The 21,108-nt window shown below is 42.0% G+C and overlaps 1 protein-coding gene across 6 annotated transcripts in view; it reads left to right on the top strand.

Annotated features, from left to right (window-relative positions):
• The window catches only part of LOC147020089 (uncharacterized), a 190,478-nt gene that overhangs the window by 129,819 nt on the left and 39,551 nt on the right, over positions 1-21,108 (top strand). For all 6 annotated transcript variants that reach the window (XM_085895125.1, XM_085895126.1, XM_085895122.1 and 3 more), the window contains 11 exons: positions 45-90; positions 301-362; positions 1,519-1,570; positions 1,713-1,767; positions 1,888-2,021; positions 4,137-4,234; positions 13,831-13,922; positions 13,998-14,046; positions 14,608-14,675; positions 14,769-14,820; positions 14,914-14,948. In XM_085895125.1, coding sequence (XP_085751251.1) covers positions 45-90; positions 301-362; positions 1,519-1,570; positions 1,713-1,767; positions 1,888-2,021; positions 4,137-4,234; positions 13,831-13,922; positions 13,998-14,046; positions 14,608-14,675; positions 14,769-14,820; positions 14,914-14,948 — 743 coding nt within the window. The remainder of the gene's footprint in view (positions 1-44; positions 91-300; positions 363-1,518; positions 1,571-1,712; positions 1,768-1,887; positions 2,022-4,136; positions 4,235-13,830; positions 13,923-13,997; positions 14,047-14,607; positions 14,676-14,768; positions 14,821-14,913; positions 14,949-21,108) is intronic.

Raw genomic sequence — 21,108 nt, 5'->3', positions numbered from 1 at the left:
TTCTTTTCTTGCAGTTGTGATTTTTTATTATTATTGTTTTGCAGAAGAAAAAAACTTCATGCCATGAGATTACCAACATTGGAATGAAAGGTTTGTGGCATATGAGCTTTGTAGTATGCATACAAGCAGGACCTCCAGAAGTTGTTTGATGAAACTGTTTTGCTACTCTTGGAAGTGCACTCAGATAATCTTTTTGTTGTTCTATGCTTGTAATGTGTGACACCGGTTTGATTTTATTGTGAACCTTTTATATTTGAATTTGATTCTATCATTTGTATTGCTGTTGTTTCGCATAACCAGGAATAAGCTTTGGACTTGATTGCGAGGAGCAGCACATCTCGAGGACATCAGCAGTTCAGAGGGTGTGTTGTGGAAAGCAAATGTCACATTAAGAAATAAACCAGTAACCTCATTCTCCCAATTTCAGTCTGTGGGGATATGTCTAACACATCAAGGGGATTGAACCTTGTGTTGGCTTAACGGTTAATGTGGCTGGTTTAAATTCTTAGGGTTTTCAGTTTGAGCCCGTCTTACCGTTAAATGACACTCGGTATATTGACTTGGCCTGTCATCCTTTTGAGGTTGGCAAATTGAGTACCAGCTGACTGGGAAGAACGAAACATTCGAGTATGCTCTGTCAAAGTGGAGACGCATCCAGAATGGTCCTCGAGTCAATGGGAAACTGTCTCGGCAACCCTATGTAGCAGACTTGAAAGGAGTGGTTCTTCTCTTCTCGGGGATTGCATGTTCATTTGGGACTTCACATGACATCACATCTCAGTTAAAAATAAATATATAATTCCCTCTAATTCATTTGTCTTCTGAGGCATTTTGTTTTCTTCTTTTTTGCCAAGGTATGGAAACCACTGTTAGAGACTTATAAAACATCAACATAAGTGGATTTGCCTGAATGCTTCTTAAAATTTAACGGTTGTATTCTAAGGGTTGGTTTATGATTTGGTTCAATTCCAATCGCAGAAAGGCCTCTCAGACAATCACCCTTTCATTGCATCACAGCCCAAGTACACCTGCATGTGCTCGTTTTGCTAACCTTGCCCGTACATTTCGGATGAGAAATGAAAGCACCTTTTTTATTATTGTTATTTAATTTTTTTTTAGCACATGTCTATCATAAGACTTAACATTTTAAGCTGAAGAGCATTCAAGATTGTAACATGGCATTATGATTGGTGACTTGGTTTATGATTCGGTGAAAGTAAAATTGACTATGTACTGAATCTACATATCTTGCACCAGATGATTAGGAATACGAATGGTGAGTCATTTAACTAGGTTTCAACCAATATAGCTGCCACAAAGGATTCAATGATTTTAGGAAACTGCAGAATAGATAGTTGTTTAATTCTATTTGCACAATCTTGAATGCGTCCCAGCAGAGTTGTGCACAGTATTATGCAACGACTTTGAGTGTTTTTTTATAATTTTTGATCGCCTCTGCAGTTTTGGTTTTAGATGTTTTTATGAAAGCACTTTTTGACTAATTGTTGGTACTTTCAGATTAAGAGAGGTTCTCAGAAGCTGCTTGCTACAGAATGCATGCACGAGTCTGGTAAGTGGATCATTGCACAAGTTTCACATGCTTTCATTAAAGCTGCACATCTGTAGTGTTTGGCTGTTACTCTGTGTGTGTGCTAAGTGTTCAGTAAAATCTAGTATTTTTTGATCTGATGACTTGCTGTTTGTTCATCTAGAAAGCCAATTTTCATCACCTCCCTCTGAACAAAGAGGACTTTGGGAAATACCAAGGTAAGTTTGTTTACGTGTTGTTTTATTTATTTATTTTTCAAAGTTTGATCAACTGGTTGCTCTGATATTTACAGAAAAAGTATAAATCTGTGCTGATGAAAAACTTCTTGTCACTTTCAGAATCAGTCTCAAGGATATGAGTAAGAAACTGAGCACCCTGCGCAAAGATAGATCGTTTCTTGCACCCATCAAGGAGGATGTAAATGGCAAACACATGTCTGATGGCATGACAAATGGTCATGCTGAATGTAAAAGTAAGTGCCGTGGTACATTTGTGCACCAGAAATGTGTTCAAGTTGCTTCGCTTCAAATATTATGTCAGGAATCAGTGTAGAGAGCAAAAAAAAAAAAAAATCTGGATTATACTTAGGGGAGATGTGCTGTTGCACTACATACAGTATGTTGTAAATGGTTTCACCATAAATATACCTGTATTGCTTCTGATAAACCACAAAAAATTGAAAATAATCTATTTTGCCAAACTTAACCTGGAGGCCTAGTTGGTTGTGGATGATTTATCATGAATTCTGCAGTTGTTTGTGAAAATGTTATGAAGTAGATTTATTATTATTAATATTATTGTTATTATTATTATTATTGTTATTATTATTATTATTTGTGCGGAGCCGTAGAGGTGGGCCCGTAGGTGCGTGCCAGTATGTGCAGTCATCTCTCGCCTCCTCTCTCGCCCCCCCTCTCTCCCCCTCTCTCCCCCTCTCACCCCCCTCTCTCCCCTTCTCTCTCCCCTTCTCTCTCCCCTTCTCTCTCCCCTTCTCTCTCCCCTTCTCTCTCCCCTTCTCTCTCCCCTTCTCTCTCCCCTTCTCTCTCCCCTTCTCTCTCCCCTTCTCTCTCCCCTTCTCTCTCCCCTTCTCTCTCCCCTTCTCTCTCCCCTTCTCTCTCCCCTTCTCTCTCCCCTTCTCTCTCCCCTTCTCTCTCCCCCTCTCTCCCCTTCTCTCTCCTCCTCTCTCCCCCTCTCTCCCCCTCTCTCCCCCCTCTCTCCCCGCACTCTCCCCCCACTCTCCCCCCTCTCCCCCCTCTCTCCCCCTCTCTCCCCCCTCTCCCCCTCTCTCCCCCTCTCTCCCTCCTCTCTCCCCCTCTCTCCCCCCTCTCTCCCCCTCTCTCCCCCTCTCTCCCCCTCTCTCTCCCCCTCTCTCTCCCCCTCTCTCTCCCCCTCTCTCTCCCTCTCTCTCCCCCTCTCTCCCCCTCTCTCTCCCCCTCTCTCTCCCCCTCTCTCTCCCCCTCTCTCTCCCCCTCTCTCTTCCCCCCTCTCTCTCCCCCTCTCTCTCCCCCTCTCTCTCCCCCTCTCTCTCCCCCTCTCTCTCCCCCTCTCTCTCCCCCTCTCTCTCCCCCCTCTCTCTCCCCCTCTCTCTCCCCCTCTCTCTCCCCCTCTCTCTCCCCCTCTCTCTTCCCCCTCTCTCTTCCCCCTCTCTCTTCCCCCTCTCTCTTCCCCCTCTCTCTTCCCCCTCTCTCTTCCCCCTCTCTCTTCCCCTCTCTCTTCCCCCTCTCTCTTCCCCTCTCTCTTCCCCCTCTCTCTTCCCCCTCTCTCTTCCCCCTCTCTCTTCCCCTCTCTCTTCCCCCTCTCTCTTCCCCCTCTCTCTTCCCCTCTCTCTTCTCTCTTCCCCTCTCTCTTCCCCCTCTCTCTTCCCCTCTCTCTTCCCCCTCTCTCTTCCCCCTCTCCCTCCCCTCTCTCCCTCCTCTCTCTCCCTCTCTCTCTCTCGCCTCCTCTCTCTCCCTCTCTCTCTCTCGCCCCCTCTCTCGCCTATTCTCTCCCCCCCCCCCCCCCCCCTCCCCCCCTTCTCTCTCACCCCTCTCTCTGTAAATGTATTCACAAATGTATTCACAAAAAACAAATAAATAAACATTAATTGTGACATCATTCGTGATGTCATAGCACCGTGTCTTGTCATTAGTGGACAGGTAAATGGCCGTAACTTGGGAACCGCTTATCCGATTAATATCAAACCCCGAAAAGGCACATCCGCGGGTCCCCAGCAATATTCCTGGCAAGTTTCAATCAGATTGGACCGTCAATCGTGCAAAAAAAAAAAAAAATACATTAATTGTGATGTCATTCGTGATGTCATAGCACCGTGTCTTGTCATTGGTCGACAGATAAATGGCCGTAACTTGGGAACCGCTCGTCCGATTGACATCAAACCTCGAAAAGGCACATCTGCGGGGCCCCGGCAATATTCCTGTCAAGTTTCAATCTGATCGGACCGGCGGTTGTCGAGAAACTGCGGTCGCAGATAGACAGACAGACAGACAGACAGACACACACAGAGAGATTGCTGGAATTATAGATAGATTATTATCTCTTCAGTTTTCTTTACAAATGCTGTCTTTTTTTCTTTCTTTTTTTTTGGCAGAAACATGTACAAAAGATAGCCTTGCTGAAGAAGCAGAACCAACAGCGACCCAGGAGAATGGGTTCTTTGCCATTGAAGATGATCAACCAGCGAATCTGGTGAGGGAAAGGGCTGAAAAATGATGAGATAATGATTGTGACTTTACACTAAATTAGCATTCAGAAATGAGTCATGATAGTGATGGCCCATCCTCTTAGGCAGTCCAGCATGATCTGCTGTTTGTTGATGTCAGATAGATGGTCTTGAGTGCAAACTAATTGGAACATAATGGGAAGTTGCTGTAAGTTGAAGGATTGTTGTGCATTGTGCTCTGACACTCACTGCTTAACACTCATGTGTACTTGATACTCGATGAATAACACTTGTATAAATGAGCGCAACTCTAAATTATTGAAGATACAATTGTAAATTACTGAGTTATTTCGAAAAAAAATTGTTAATGAATAGTGTTATCCTGGCCACATGTTTTGAAGGCGTAATCTTTTGATCTTGTTAATTGCCACTTGGTGAAGCTGAACAAATTTACACATGTACATCCATCCAGCACATCATTGCACAATTGAAGATATTAGCGAGTGGAGCAGGAATCGGAAAATATAGTGTTTCACAGTGAGTTGCAAAGACTAATTGGTAGTCCTAAAATAGACTGTTTTTCTTGAAAAAGCTCTTTGAATTACTCCCTTTCCCTAAAATTACTCTTGCATACTCTCTCTAAAAAAACGGCACTATGCACAGTTTCCTTGCATACCACAGAGTTTGCACTTTTTGGTCATTGTGTTCCAACTCGCATGACTTTCCAAAAAATCCCCAGCTGAGCAGCTTACATAATGAAGAAAAAAATTGGCATACCTTTGTTGGTAAAATGATGCAACAAATAATTTCAGCTCCCTGCCACCAAGTGATTAGACATTAAAGGCCCTCGAACAATAGGGTGTCATGGCCCATTTTTATTTATTTGGTTTTTTTTTGAAAGACTTGCATCTTGCTATCGGGTAAAGACATCAAGTTAATTATTTGAACCTCAAACAATGTGCCTTTTTACATTTTCAAGTTGCAGGCATCTGGAAAACATACATGCTGTTTTGCATTCTTACATTTTAGGGATTTGGGGGTTTATCCAGTGCCCACATACTGTACGTGACATGAGTGGTCAAAATAATTTCACATTATTGATTGATAACATTTAGGTATAATTACATCGCCCACAGCAATCATGCCCTCTCTCGCCTTATTCATTCAAATAACTTATTGAAAGATGAGAGGCCAAAATATGTATCTTCTGTACAAGGAAAGAAATGTTAAGAATGCTCCTGCATTATAATGGATACTTGACCATGTGGGCAAATGCTCATATTGAAGCGCATACTCAAGCGTATGTATCTGATCCACATTTGGACCAAGTGTCGACTTTGTGTCCTGCTTCCTTAACTAGTTTGGACATTTTGAATTGTACGAAGGTATGTTGAAATGTAATGCCTCCTGTTCTTTTTCTCCAAAACAGGTAAATATATTCAAATCTCCTCCTCTTAAATATGCTGCACAAGGTTGTGGGTAGCATCATTGTCTGAGGGTGCTGCTGTGCCACTGATGCAATGCTCTCTGTAGATTAGGGCACGAATTTGGAATTTGTACATGGTGCTGGCGATACCTCGTCTACTCTTCACGAATGATACTGTGGGATCTTTAACATCCACCAACTAATGCTGGCAGACTGGATGCCCGATTAATGTCCATCTTTGGGATGGGGGACACATTGATGCCTGATGACATACATTGAAACACTGGGATGGCAGTTTATAGCTTGGTCGGGATTCAAATCCAGGCGAAACAGCTTAGAGGTGACTGTGTACCTCGGGGCCATCCTGTCAGCCCCCGATTTTCAAATCTAACAAAGACAGAGATTAACATCAATCTTTATTCTGCCATTGTACACATTTGTTTTTAATCATAATCACCACTGTGGTCCACACATTTCTGCCAATGTTCAAGGAGCTTGGTGATGCTGTCACAATATGACTGTGCATCCTGCTGAACTAGACAGTGCTTCATAGTTGCCTTTGTGTCATTGAAAATGTTCTCCACAAACATGTTCCTCAGTCACAAGAGATGAAAATGTGACTGAGCCAAGTCGGGGCTGGTGATCCTTTGTGGCGGTACTCCATTCACTGTCTATTTTTATTACTTATTTATTTTTTAATATAGTCGAGGCTCATGGAATAGGTATTGGTACACTGAACGGATCAGGACACAGCAGGATAAAAGGAACAGTTGAGGGGAGGGGGGTGGGACATGAACAGCAGAGTTGAAGGCCAAGATAAAGGCAGACTTGGACAAACAATGGGTTGGGGAGGAATGAGAGGCAGGAGAGGATGCATGGGGTAGACAAGATGGATACAGCAGGAAACTCTCAGGAGGTAAAACTGGAAATTTGGACTGAGGAAGGATTGGGGTGGGGGTTGATGAGGGTAGAAAAGATCATGGTTTTGGATTGGGGTCTGTCTGGGATGGTCGTGAACAGCTGTCTTGAAGATGTGATCAGGGAAGAATGATCTTACTCTCAGGATCGTAATGGTGTACCCAACTCTCATCTCCAGTCATCTCAACTCTCATCTCTAACGCTTCATACTGAATAGCACTGACAACGTCATGCTGATTTCTGCCATCTTGACAAATGTAGAATTGAGACATCTGATGTCAGAATCACAAAACTTCACACCCAGTAGCAGGAAGATATAATGTGTAGACTGCGTTTTGTTTTCGTTCAAAGATCTTTACCTGTTTTGGAGAAAAATAATAGGAGGCATTACTTTTCTACATGCCCTCATGTATACATTGCACAGTGGGCTTGCTGTGTTTTTGATATTCATCACCAAATTAAAAGCATTTGCTGTTTCTTGCTCTGCTTCATTTCTTAACTGTCTTTGCAATGATTCAGAGAATGAAGTGCTTAGCATGAAGTGACTTGAGAGTGTTGTACCCAGGGGGTTGCAATTTTCCTCACGATCTGCCTCTGGATCTTCAGGCCTTTTTTCAATCATAGTCAAGACAATTTATGACAGAGCTTTACATAAATAATTTTTTCGCAATGGCATTCGGTAATATCTGCATTGGCACAAATAAATTGGTAGAGAAAAGGGTGTGATAAAACCTTAGAATATCAAGCACTACAAATTACAATGGGAGGGATTCAATACGATGCCAGGCTCATGCACTCAGCTTGATGTGGCAAACTGAAGCTCTAAAGTCTAAATGAAACTTTTTCAGAATCTATCCGATATTTATACGATTTGGATACCAGTGATGCATTTTACAAGCAACTGATTGTTATAAGTGAATTTGAGTTGTCATTCATTTTGTAGTTTGATTAAAGCCTTGCCATACTATTTATGAAGTTCGTCACATTTGATGCGAGTTTTAGCATACGCCGATATGATGTATCTGCAAATGTGCAAAAATAAATGAGTGAAATGACTGAAATTACTAGATTGTATTCATAGAATACTTACCCTGCACAGTCTTGAGAAGGACTTTGTGCGAGACAACTCTTTTGGTGGCAAATTTGCAATAAAAAACAATTAAATTCAAATCGAATGGAAGACCAAATAAGTAAAAAAAGACATAAAATGTTATAGTCCCCATTGTTTTAGTAATTTTGCTGTCCAGAGTAAAAGGGCGAGCCCATATTTTTATACACTAAAATGGCTGCCAGTCTATCAGTCGGCCATCTTTGATCAGATCGCAAATTAAAGTAAGATGCAATTGTATGCCATTGTGTTGTGTGCTTGTGCCAAGTTTGAACAAAATCGGACTATGCATGTCAGAGAAATGGTTGGGGCAAGGTTGAACTAACAAAATGGCCGCCAGTCGGCCATCTTGGATCTGATGTCGAAAAAAAATGACTTGCACATGTAAGCCATCATCCATTATCTGTGTGCCAAGTTTGAACAACATCGGTACATGTACAATGCTTGGGGAGCGAGTGTGAAGTTTCTCCTCGATCTGTCCAGCCATTCTGGAGAAGAATATTTTTAAAGGTTTTCGGGTAAATCCAATATGGCTGCTAAACAATGTGACCTGACATCATAGGTGGGGAACTCTTTGTTCCTCATGGATAGGCGGTCATACCTGTGAAGTTTCTCCTCAATTTGTTCAGCCGTTTCGGAGAAGATGTTTGAATGTTAACAAAAATCAAAATTTTAATGGCTGCCGAACCATGTGACCGATGTCAATGTTTTGTTTTTTTCCTGTTGACCAATTTATCCATAGATTACCCTCCAAATTTTTCATACTGATCGGATATAGCTTTCTACATATGCTATTATGATGTCATAATGAAGGCACCTATAACATCATAGAGAAATCACACTATTCCCCATGAGGAGTACTTGACAGGTGCCAAGTTTCATTTTTCCTATGGAGTGGTTTCAGAGATAGAGGTCCAATGTTTGGCCTTATTGCTAAGATGCCTGCCACACCACGTGATCTATGACATGATTAACACATTCTACATGAGCAGTCGAACCTGTGGTGTAAATTTCCTGTCAGAATGTCAGGTGTATTCATCACCATCCGACGGGCGGTTCCAGAAAAAAGCGAATAACAAAATGCAGACACGTACATACGTTCTACATATGCACATTCTTGACCGATCGCTTAACCATGCTTTTCACTTCACAAGTGCAGGCTGATTAGCATTAAAATTAATTGCTTTTGATGTGACTTGTGCACCTTGAATGGGTTGTTTCACTACTTCTGTGGACTTTTACAACAGTATATTTATACTTTCCCAGGATGAGGTGCTTTCATCAGAAATTGATAGTCCATATCTCCACTCAATTTGCTTTTGATCCTTGTGTTATTAAACTCGGGGCTGGATCCAGTTGAACTTTACTGCAGTGTCTCATTTTATCGCAGTGATGGGCTGGCAGGCTGGCCTAGACTTTTGGCATTTGACTTGTGGGTAAAGAATCACTGTAAGTAGATGATACATTGGGTTTCTGGGATATCCATTCAAATGAATGGGGGGGGGGGGGGGGTGGAAGGGAAAAACTTTCTGACCCAAGCCCTAAAAGCTCAAAATGGGAGACGCTTCCTCTCTACCTATCCCCTTCCCTCCCATACAAACAAATGTAAAATGGGAGACTCATTTTCTCCCCCTCCCAGACGAGGAAATGTAAAATTGAGACTATGAAAGATTGAGACACTGATTAAAGTACTTCTTCCCTTTCATATTTTTATTATACTCAGAGTGAACCAACAAATATTTGTCCATGTTCTACTTTAGGGAATAACTTAATTTTCTAAGAACATTCATTTCCATCGAGTATATTCACAAAGAATAACTTGGAACTTGGTTCTTGGTTTAAGTATCTTTGTTGAGCAGAAATGAAACATTAAACTTCTCTTAATGCTCTTATTTGACCACCTCCTGAGCCACATATTATTTTGAGATTGCAGTAAATTGTTTTTCCATTGTTCAATTGATAACCATCAAAGTTTTCAGTCCATTCAAGGATATTAATTTTTTTTCTTTACATCCTACAACTTATTTGTAATTAAATTTATCCGCTTATTTGTTTTATCTACTTTTACCCTGGTTATTTCTTCAATAAGACTTATTTGATATTTCTCACATTCTTTATGTTTCCCATTTAAATACCAAGGCTGATTACATCTCCACTCTTTGGTTTGGTTATTGCTTGGTTCTATCATTTATAAATCAGTAAAAAGATGGCGGTAGCCTGTTAAAATTCCCAACCCTTCTCCCAATCATCAGCAAGGTGATGGAATCCATCATCGCTTCAGATATGAAATCCTTCCTCTTCTCCAATGGCTTGATTTCCAATCATCAATTTGGTTTCAGACCAGGTCACTCTACCCTGGATATGCTGCTTCTGCTCTCCCATCAATGGATGGAGGTCCTCAATGCCAGACAGGAAATCCGAGCCGTATCCCTGGACATATCACGTGCTTTTGACACAGTCTGGCACCCTGCCCTACTCACCAAACTCTCTTCCCATGGTATTCAAGGCCATCTCCACTCATGGCTCGCAGACTTCCTCTCCTGTCGCAGTCAACGTGTGGCCCTAAATGGAGTTCTTTCATCCCCTCTTCCTGTGCAGGCTGGAGTTCCTCAAGGTAGCATTCTGGGCCCTGTTCTTTTTCTGGTTTTCATCAATGATCTCTCGGACTCTCTGGAAAATCCTCTATTTCTCTTTGCCGACGACTCCACCCTCTGCCGTACCATCTGCCATCCCTCAGACCGGCAAGCAGCAGCTTCTTCGCTCACTGCAGATCTGGATAAAATCACAAACTGGTCCAACATGTGGAACATGTCTTTCAATCCAGACAAATCTCACACTCTCACTATGTCTCTTCGAAAGGACCGTTTACAAACCCCCCCCCCCCATCCACTTTCTCAACAATCCTCTGGAAGAAGTCTTTTCTTTCAAGCTTCTAGGTCTCACTATCTGCCATGACCTTTCCTGGGAAAGTCACATTTCCAACCTCGCCTCAAAAGCCAGTCGCCGACTGGGAATCCTCCGTCGTGCTAAGTCCTTCCTCGGCCCTCTTGAGCTTCTGACCACTTACAAAGCTTTTGTCCGTAGCCTGATGGAGTACTGCTCTCCCCTCTGGGCTGGTGCTCCTGCATCCCACCTTTCTCTACTTCACGCTGTCGAAACCAGGGCATTTAAGATCATCGGCATCTCCCGCAATGAAGCTGAGTCTTTGGGCCTCTCACTCAATCACCGCAGGTTGGTCGGTGGTCTTTCTGTCTTCCACCGACTCCTCTCCAGCCTTGCCCCCCTGCTCTCTCTGCGATTTGTCCCCACCACATTTCCACAGGGCGCTCAAGGTCTGCCAACAACCCCCTTCTGGTAAAACTACCAAAATCACGAATCACTGCTCATCTTCACTCTTTCATTCCTCTTTTTTCCCGCCTTTGGAATAAACTTCCTCAATCTATTCTTTCCCATTCTTCCCTCCAGGCTTTCAAAACAGCTGTTCACCACCACCTCTTATCTTCCCCCATCCAAATCTTCGATCTTTTCTACCCCCGATAATCCACCCAAGCCCACTTCCTTCATTTCTCCTGCTTTCCTTCCTGAAAGTCCCTGAAATGTCCATCTTCTCTTCGCCATGTTCCCCGTCCCATCCCCATCCCTCTCCCTTCCACAGTTCACCTAATGTGTCTGTTCCCCACTGTTTTGTCCCTTCCACTCCCACCCCTCTTGTCTCATGCCTCCTTGCTGTGAGTTGTGTGTTAGCTCTCATACGAGCCTCGACCAAGGTATACAAAAAAAACAAAAAAAAACACTATCTTAACACTTGTACTTATAAACACAAGGGAAATTATTGATTCCATTCTCTAAAATATATCTTTTATCATCAAAAGCTCCTAATGCTTTCTTATTTATCTCTTCTGTATATAATTGATGTTTATAACTTCTTATTGTATTCATTTTTCTGGACTCTTCCTTCTTTAAGGTTAAACAGTTGTAATAATGTTTAAAGTTTATTGTTTCCTTGATTATATTTTTCTTTTATTCCCTTTAGCTTCTTATCACACCTTTCAATGTTTTTATTATCAATATACGTGAAAGCATAATACTTTGATCTCAATCCTATAAATTCACTCATGACCTTCCCACCAAATTCATCTTTAAACTTACGAATAACCTTTTTATTCTTTGATGAAAACAACACATCACCTGACTTATAATTACTTGTATCATATATATATATATCAATCATATCCTCATATACATCACTTGTCTTCATTTCTAAAATAAAACTATCTGTATCCATATATAACAATGACATTATCCTTATACTTTTATTTTAAATTATTATAGTAATCATCATACATGAACGATTTGACAAGTCAAGAATTGATGTTCCTATTAAAATAGGTTTATCCATTTCAATACTCTCTTTTTTTCAAATCAAAAGCACAAAAGTTCTCTGAAAACACCTCTGCTCTCTCAAAACTTGGTCTATTAATTAACTTTGAAGCCTGTTTCCAAGATGTAGTAAGTCTTATGTTTTTGTCGTTTCCTCACATTTTCCATCGTCTTTCCAAACACAGCATTATTCATTAATTTATAAAAGTCCTTCTCAAAATCTGTTTCTGCGTTTTTTTTGACTTTTGTATTAAAATCAATATCATCCTTAAACCATGGACTTTGTTTAAATTTCAAAATCCTATGAATTTTCCTAACTCTCAACCCAGCAGATAAATATTGTCTCAAGTTCCTTTGATGTAAAACATAACTTTCTTTATCATTTAATGTAGTAAGTAGCTTTTCTGAAGATTTACCCTTTATATTAAATGACTGTTAGTAATCACTTAACCATTCTTTTGTTGGAATTTCTTTATCGGAGGCATAGGGTAGGTCTTTATGTTTAGGGGGTTGACTCAGCCTGTCATCCTTCCGAGGTCGGCGAAATGAGTACCAGTATACTGGGCCGGTGTATACTCCGGTTAAAATAGGTGTACCATATCCCTGTGTCGTAAGAGGCGACCAGGGTTGCTTCAGGAAGGGCATCCGGCGTAAAACATGTGCCAAATCACTATGCGGATCATACGGATGATCCACTGTGGCGACCCCTAACGGGAGCAGCCGAAAGAAGAAGAAGAAGGGTAGGTCTTTATGTTGTCAATAAAAAAATCGACTAACCAACATACTTGAAAAATCTTCGATTTTGCAAGTAACAAATACAAGAAATGGATTGGATCTTGCTGATGGTCTGCAATGTACTCCAGCTGTGACAAGCCTCGTTTCTCAAAGTGATGAAGAAGAAGCAACTTAATGATCACGTTCACACATTCATCTATGAAGTATTGCTTGTTATGTGTTGGAACTTACTTAAGATAGGGCTCGTAATATCAGGGCATAAGGATTATTCATCTTCATTCTAAGATTCAGAATCTAAGTTATTTTTATTTTCAGTGACCAATGGATGGTGAAATATCTTGTAAAAATGTTAAGAATAAAATAAAATTATATTTTTCTTTACTAATTTTCCTTTTCTCATATTTGCCTTTTTTTAGAGGGATACTTACGGTTTTGCTGATTAGCTCGAGGGGTAACAGTACCAAAAAGGCTTTAAAAATAAATAATAAAATAACTGGGTATGCACACTAGCCTCTGAGCTGTCCAGCCTGGATTTTAATCTCAGCCCAGTTATAAACAGTCATCCTGGTGCTTCATCGGGTTAGGGTGATTCATCAATATGTTTGTCGTCCCTCAGATGGACGTTAAACTGGGTGTCCCGTCTGTCGGCATTAGTTGGACATTGAAGATCCCGCAGTGTTCTTCATGAAGATGGGACGCGCTATCGCCGACACCATGAACAAATTGCAAATCCCTGCCCAAACCTACAGGCAGCACTGCATCAGCAGCACAGTCTCGCTCACACTGACGCTACAACCAGCAGTCACAGACTGCATACGAAATGAATGAATGATAGCAATCATCATTCACAGCTCTTGAAACATGACAGAGATTTTTTCTCTTGAACTTGATTTCATGAGCAAGAATTATTGTGCTTGTGCTGCTGTTTACAAGAATGCATGTAATTTAAGTGAATGGTTGTCTAACAGATGTTATAAGGAAGTATTGTATTGTTTTCGTAACTTGAATTGTATTGTGAAAAGAACTCTCTTAACTGTATTAATTTCCCTCTCAAGGTGCCTGAATCGGGAAACTCAATAGAAATGGTCAGACCAAGTGATATCGCTTGCTCTGTTGCTCAGAAATGTGTTGAAGGCTCCAGGAAAAGGTAAGTTGACTTTATCCAGTTGTTACTTGGAATATTAAAACGTTTTATTTTGACACCAGCATTCTTTCTATTCAGGGTTGCAAGAAAACAAAGTCCACGGGATGCATCCAACACTTCTGAGAAAGTATGTAATCATTTGTACATCTGAGAATTTTTATTTTTTTAAATTTATTTTCGAAGCTCTGTCCACCATGCCAACATAAAGAGCTATGGACCGTTTAAAGATGGATAGCTTATGAAAAATTTCCATTAAAATTTCACCAATCCTCGTGTCAGGGAGTCATGACTGGTGGTGCTGGGTGCAAAAGGACACAGTGGTATGTTCATCTGCAGAAATACCACTTCGTTCTGACTTGGCTTTCGAGAAAGTAGTTTGCATTCCTTCTTTTGGACTTGGCAATAGAACGAATTTCCCGTTGATCCCTTCGGTCATATGTTTTCTCATCCACTTTGCATAAACCCGCAAAACATAAATTCATTCTGATGATAAATAACTGTTCTGTTTTCTCTTAAATTTTATGGGGTTTTTTTGTTTGTTTTTTTTGTCGCCATGTGGCATGACCTAAGTTTACGCATCTATTTGATTGGTAATTTCATTGCATGTTTGATCCATCGACTGTAATGAATGTGCTCCGGAATATTTTTCCCCCATTTTCAAACTTTCAAACGTACTTTTATTTCTTAGGCGATTGATGATGTTGGCATCAAAACAACTGCGAGGCAGCGGATCATGCGAACACCATCTCAGAAAAGGTTTTGGGTTTTTTCCTGTTGAAAAAATGTTTTTTTGTCAACATATTTCCATGTGATTTACATGCCAGTGTCAACTCAAAAATGTATTTGTAGGAATTTTGGTGGTGGTTATGACCTCCAGCAGAATGGATCTGAAAACCTTTCTGTGAGTTCTTTGATAAAAAAAATTCCAGATTTTTCAATAATGGTTAAGACTTTGAGTTTGATCTTGAGAATCTCATCATTTGTTTTCTTCCAGACTTCTGATAAAACAACATGTGGAGACGCAAAAAGGTACATTGAGGGTTAAATCAAGTATCTCGTGTTTACATTTCATCCAATTGTTAAAATGTGAAATAATTAGGTGGTGAAGAAAGGTTTTGGGAATTACTTGTGTAACATTCGTGTTGAACAATATCCTTTCTTTTTGTGTGATTGTTTTATTGCTTGGAATGAATCTCCTGGAAATGCAATAGTTGCACTTCGCATCAAATCTTTTTCCTGTATTATAGTAGAGAATAGAGCATTGTAAATTGTTTTTTAAATATTGTTGCGGGCCAGGGGTCGGGTGAGAAGACCACTTGGGGGTGGGGGTGGAGCTATCTCGGCTCCCACCAGACTCCCCGGAATTGTCGGCTGTCACACACGGATAATTCCGTGGCTCGGCGGGTCGCGAACCGACCATGGACGCCAGTAACTCAACCACGTGACCTAGGGTCCTCCTGTCTATGGTTTAACCGGGTTACCTAATTAATCATGTGATTTAATTACCAGGGAACACGCCCTCGGTAGGCCTTGTCCAAACCGGATCACTTTACCGGACCGGATCGGATGCAGCCGAGTGACACTGGCAAGGACGTACCGGCTAAAAGGAACGGATCATTGGGAATAAAGTCCTGGCTAAGCGAGAATTCAGACCATGCTGGATCAATGAAAGAAAAGACAAAAACAAGCTGGAAACATTTCTAATAATAATTTATTAACAAGCAGGTGGGGAAGGGTACGTGGTACTATCAATAGATTTATTGGGGATGTGCAGAGATATGGAAGAAAGGTGTGGTGTGACAATAAACAAGCAACTTCCAAAAGGGGACACAGAGCAAACTTAACACGAAATAATACCAATCTTCTGCAGTCTTACTTATGTGGACAGGTGCCAGGACACACGCACACACACAGACACAGAAAACCTGATGAAGCGGAGGTATTGCTGCAAGACAAGAGAGTTGAGGCTACGGTCTCTCGGTACCTTTGTATAATTGATTGCCCCTACAAGCCACCAATACATTTGGGGGATGCTCCATGGTGCGGTACCAACCTGACAGCTGGTGCGTTGTCTCTTGCTTTGTGGGTTTCGTGCAGCTTGTGTCGGCCTGGAGAAGGAGACGCGACTGTCGGCGTGAAGGGAGGGACTCGGGTGGAGAGGGTGGGGTCCAGGTGATGTCGACAGGAAGCGGAATCCAAGCGATGATGGCAGTAAGCAGTCCAGTGTGTGAGGAAGACGAAGGAGGGCAGAGTCGAGGCGATGTCGAAGTCCAGCTTGAGCAGGAGGCGAGGCAGGGCAGAGAGCGATTGAAGGCTCCGCTCGGACCTTTTATAGACTCCGTGGTGCGGGGCGGGGGAGCCACCCCGAAGCGCTGTGTCGTCACCCGAATTGGGCGCTCTGGCCCCAACCCCCTGCGCGGCCTGGCCGTGATGGCTGGAAACCGCAACATTCCACTTCTGACAAGATGACTCCAAGCCGTAAAAATGTCTTGCTCTGACCTCACGACATGATATGAATCGCCCACACCAAACTCCGCATCATAAATTGCCTTTCACGAATCCCCAGGCCATGCTCTGACGACCGGCCGAGAGTGGCGTCAGTCCTGCTTGCTACTCGGGCAACCCCACGCTGGTCAATGTGCCTGCTCCATGATGCGTCACGTGGCCCGAGCGATCCGGACTGCACACAAGCCTCGATCTGAACACGGCTTCGCTGGCCGGAGAGGCGAGGAAACGTCCGCCATCTGTGGGGAAGACCCGCGGCCGCCAGCGAGCACCGACGGTAAAGTGTTAGGATAAATTCATGCATGTTTTGCGCAGTATGTGCAGATCCGCCATGGCCCACCTGGTCAGCGCTCGTGCTCGCCCGATTCTGCTGTCGTGTGCGTGGGGCGAAACCCGATCGATATAATTAGTCCAGAAATGGGTTGAAAAGTACGTGCCGCTTGTACCTTGCACACTCTCATCCCGCCCAATGTGGCGTTGGGTTGCCTTTCTATTATCGGCCTTGATTGAGGGATCGCTTGAGGACGGGAGCTCTGTGCTGTCGATGCTCATGTGGTGTTTGAGCACCCTTTCTATGCCCTTCCCCCACAGAAGTTAGTTTGAAGTATCGCTGTATCTTCGCAGCCATGTGTGTACTGAAAGTTGCCAGCATTTAAGGTGCTGTTTCTTCCGTCTCCTCGGTACGTGTTCTGTGCAGCGTGGGCGTCGTTTTGAGTGTGCTTTCTGCACGTGAGTTTGGCAGGCTGTGATTTCTTCAGAGGGGTGTCCAGCATAATGCCTGCTTGGCCTTTGCTAAGGCCTAAGTCACATTTGCTCTACGGCGAGGATACGGCGGCCGTACGCCCTCTGAATTGACAGAAACGTGCGGCGGCCGCAGAGTTTTTGCGGTGGCCTCAGGGTGGCCCTACGCCGTTTGGCTATATTTTAGAGGTTGTAAGGTCGCCGTGGAATTATAACGCGGAGTTATAACTTTTTTCATTTCTACATTCGCCGTAGCAATTCGACAAGCCGAAAAAAAAAAAAAAAAAAAAAAAAAAACTAGTAAAAAAAAAATAATAATTAACCCATTCGTTACCGTCCGTCTGGCCGCACATTCGCCTTAGGGCCCCCTGCAGTCGCCTTGCGGGCACCTTGAGGCTACCTTGCGTCTGCCTTGAAAATTCTATGGCCGCCGCAGGGCCCCCTTCAGATCACCGTGCGACATCAAATCAAAGACCGTACGGCAACCCCACGTTTTCCGTCTCCACAATTTCTAAATATGCCGTGCGGCTCCCCGAAAAATAAAAAAATGTGACTGCTACATTGTGTGACCCTGGAAATACTGTGGCCGCCGTATAATTGCTTGTGGCCCTAGATTTTGGAGACCCCACGTCCGCCGTGGCAAATGTGACCGAGGCCTTAGGGACCCTTCTCACAGCGAAGGGTGCACGTGGCTCACATTTACCTCAGTAATAATCAGAAAAGAAGAGTAGGAATGAAGTTAGAAATGCAATGATGTAGGCAAACCTAGCTATGAGATCATCGCAACGCACGCCCCTGTTGTCCCACTCGACAAAAGGGAAGGGACTATCGACACGTATATTAATGGAATAACTGTCTGGGTACCACGATATGTTGGATGCATGCGGTTCCGAGAACCGCAACAATATGTTTGAAAAAAACTCCAGTGGAACCTCTGGACGAGGCATATTCTGTGGATATGTGCATATTTAAAGTGATGGAGGCAAATTGTGCGATGGCCGAAATCCATGCTTTTTAGATGCATTTTGGTATGCTGAGTTTAAAAAATAAATGAAAAGTGTATGCCGGGCGAAATTTCGAGTTTTTGAACATCTAATGGCTGATTCCAAATGATGCACTTTTTTTTTTCGCAATTTCTGCCTTAAATTGGCTGTTGATGCTTGCCACGCTCCTGTGTAATGCATACCTTTATAGTGAAAGAATATCCATCAGACATGTCACTTAAAATTCTAAATGTTTTGTGTAACATCAGCTATAAAATGATGTATGATATACAGTATATTTAAATATTAAATCTGAATTTCCATGTATTTGAGTATCAATTAAATTATACTAACATGATCTATCATATTACATACTCTTCACATACTTCATATATGAAATGTTTGAGAGGAGGAGATTGGGACCATACTCTGTGCAGAGCGTTGGTGCTGCCTAAGCAGTCTCCTTGGCTATTGGGCACAATCCTGGATGGGTCGCCACTCCGACACTGTACCAGCATGCTGGCACTCATTTTTCCGTCCTCGGAAGGATGACAGGCCGAGTTAACCCCACCTGCTATTAACTCAACAGCTGAGCGGGATTTGAACTCGGGGCCCTAGGATCCAAAGCCCGCCACCCTAACCATTAAGCCAACACAAGGCATACATGTTTGAATGAGGGAATAATGAGTTCCGTGACATGATTAAAAAAAAAAAAATTCACGTCAGATAATGAGATGTGGCGGACGTTGGTTGGAACCATTACTGTACGTGGCTCTGTTCATGTTTGATTGTGGAAAACAAAAATTTCATACACAGCCTTAACACATTCAGCGAACATCCTTGAACGTGCTCCTCCGACGTACAAATGATGCTTTAATTTGAATGTTGGATTCATTAGCGATGGCACAAAATCTTTTCCACACCTCTGTGAGCTCGACAATATCAACATGTAATGCTATTTAATATGCTCCGAGCAAAGCCATATTGATGCCATGTCGTGCAGTTTGTTTGTTTTTTTTCTTTTCTATGTTATCAGTCCTTCATGTGAATTTGACAGTGCAACTCTGGTGCTGTTTTCCATCAGCTGCTGGCTGTAAGGTCATTGACACTAGCGAGACGTACACTCAAAGTTTGCTCATATTTTGATGCTTCAAGTATCCTCTGACTAACTTGCAACTCTTGTATAAGATTGTTTTTCTTTTGTTTGTTGTTGACAAAAGATATACATATTCCAGTTTCCAGGTGCCGACTTGCTTCATAGAGGTAATTTTCGTGGCCGGGCAGGGACAGACGATGTGGATGTAGATGAACTTGCTTGAAGTTGCTGCTCCCTCATATTTGCCTTTTTCAATATCTCAAGTTTCTCTGTACTTGTATAACATGAACAACAGTCCTTTTTGCCAGAAAATTGATGGAGGAGGGCAAACTAAATACCTCAGTAAGTCGATCAGTTGCATCTCTGAAAATGTCATTGTTCAATTTAAGCCGAACTTTGCTTACATTATCATTTGTCTTTAAGCCATCCCCTTTTGATGATGTGAGTTTTTGGTCCCTCACTTGTTGGCATATGATACATTTCTTGGAATCCAACAGGATCCTTGTATTTTGGCCAGTGTTTTCATCTATAGTAGCAAGTCAGGTCTTCGTACACCTGTAATCAAAAGATTAGTTATATCATATATCCATAAAACTACAACATATTTTGCGATTACTGCTGATTGCCCACCAAAGTTGGTCACCATAGCAACATGAATTGTCCAAAAGCTTACGGTCACACGTATAATCATGCATACATGATATACTAATGAGAGAATTAACATTTTCATTACTCTGATCATAACTTCAACATTTTTGGAAATGTGACATTCACAGTCATATCTGAAGGTACAGGAAATGGACATACCACAAAAGACAGATGGATGGATGCATGTATGCCATGGCATATATGAAGATCCTGCATAATCCCACAGAGGAACTATAGAGGTTGTTGAGGAATGCAAATACTGTATACAAAATGTCACCTGCTATTTCATTCAGAATAACATAGAACATGACCTAAATAGTGTCAATATTTACATGCATTCTGCATTTGTAAATTGAAATTGTTAACAAACTGAAAGTGTTAACAGATTACAATTTAGTAATATAGCACTTGGACATATCAACATTGCATTGTCATTCATATATTTTCAATTTTTATGTCCAATTGCCACTAAAAAGTACAGCGAGAGGCTGTTATTATTAACTGGCAGGGGTACTTGGCAATACTGTTGATACTCTTTAAACCAACATTATCCCTATCTTGTTTAAAATGTTTTTTTTGACTGCAGTTTGTCACCCACCACTTTTTAATTTCCACGACTTTTCCCCTTTTTGTACAATCTTCTTTCATTATATGACCCATCACTTCGACATAGATAGATGCATATCTAACTGGAAGGGTGCTCTTCAAGGTCGCGACGTCGCCAGATATGCCTCCATCCACATTAATACATCATTATACATACTTGTACTAAGTTTGATTAAAATCCCTGAACCCAGATTCAAAATATTAAATAATTCTGGCTGCCAGACCATGTGTCCAATCAGGTTGAAATTTAAAACAAATCTTCCCTGACTGAGGTGACTACTGGATCATCACTGTGGTGATTTGCCTCAATCTGTTGAGCCGTTTTGGAGAAGATTTTATTTTAAAAACAATATTGCTGCCCTCCCCCCCCTCCATGCAGTTTAGCTCCAGATGACCCTGAAAAATTTTCATACTGATCAGATAAAGTGTTCAACTTGTGCGATTATGACATCATAACAAAGCCACCTATGACATGAAAAAAAATCACTCGTTTCCCATGGAGAGTACATCAAATGTGCTAAGGTTCAATTTTTATCCATGGAATGATTTTGGAGATAGAGGTCCAAAGTTTTTCCTTTTTTCAAACATGGCTGCCACACCATGTGACCTA

The sequence above is a fragment of the Eptatretus burgeri genome, chromosome 9 (genome assembly GCF_056783735.1).
Source record: "Eptatretus burgeri isolate ZD-2024b chromosome 9, Ebu_testis_v1, whole genome shotgun sequence".
Taxonomy (NCBI): domain Eukaryota; kingdom Metazoa; phylum Chordata; class Myxini; order Myxiniformes; family Myxinidae; genus Eptatretus; species Eptatretus burgeri.
The sequence above is the reverse complement of the archived record's forward strand: the minus strand, read 5'-3'. Positions and strand labels throughout refer to the sequence as shown.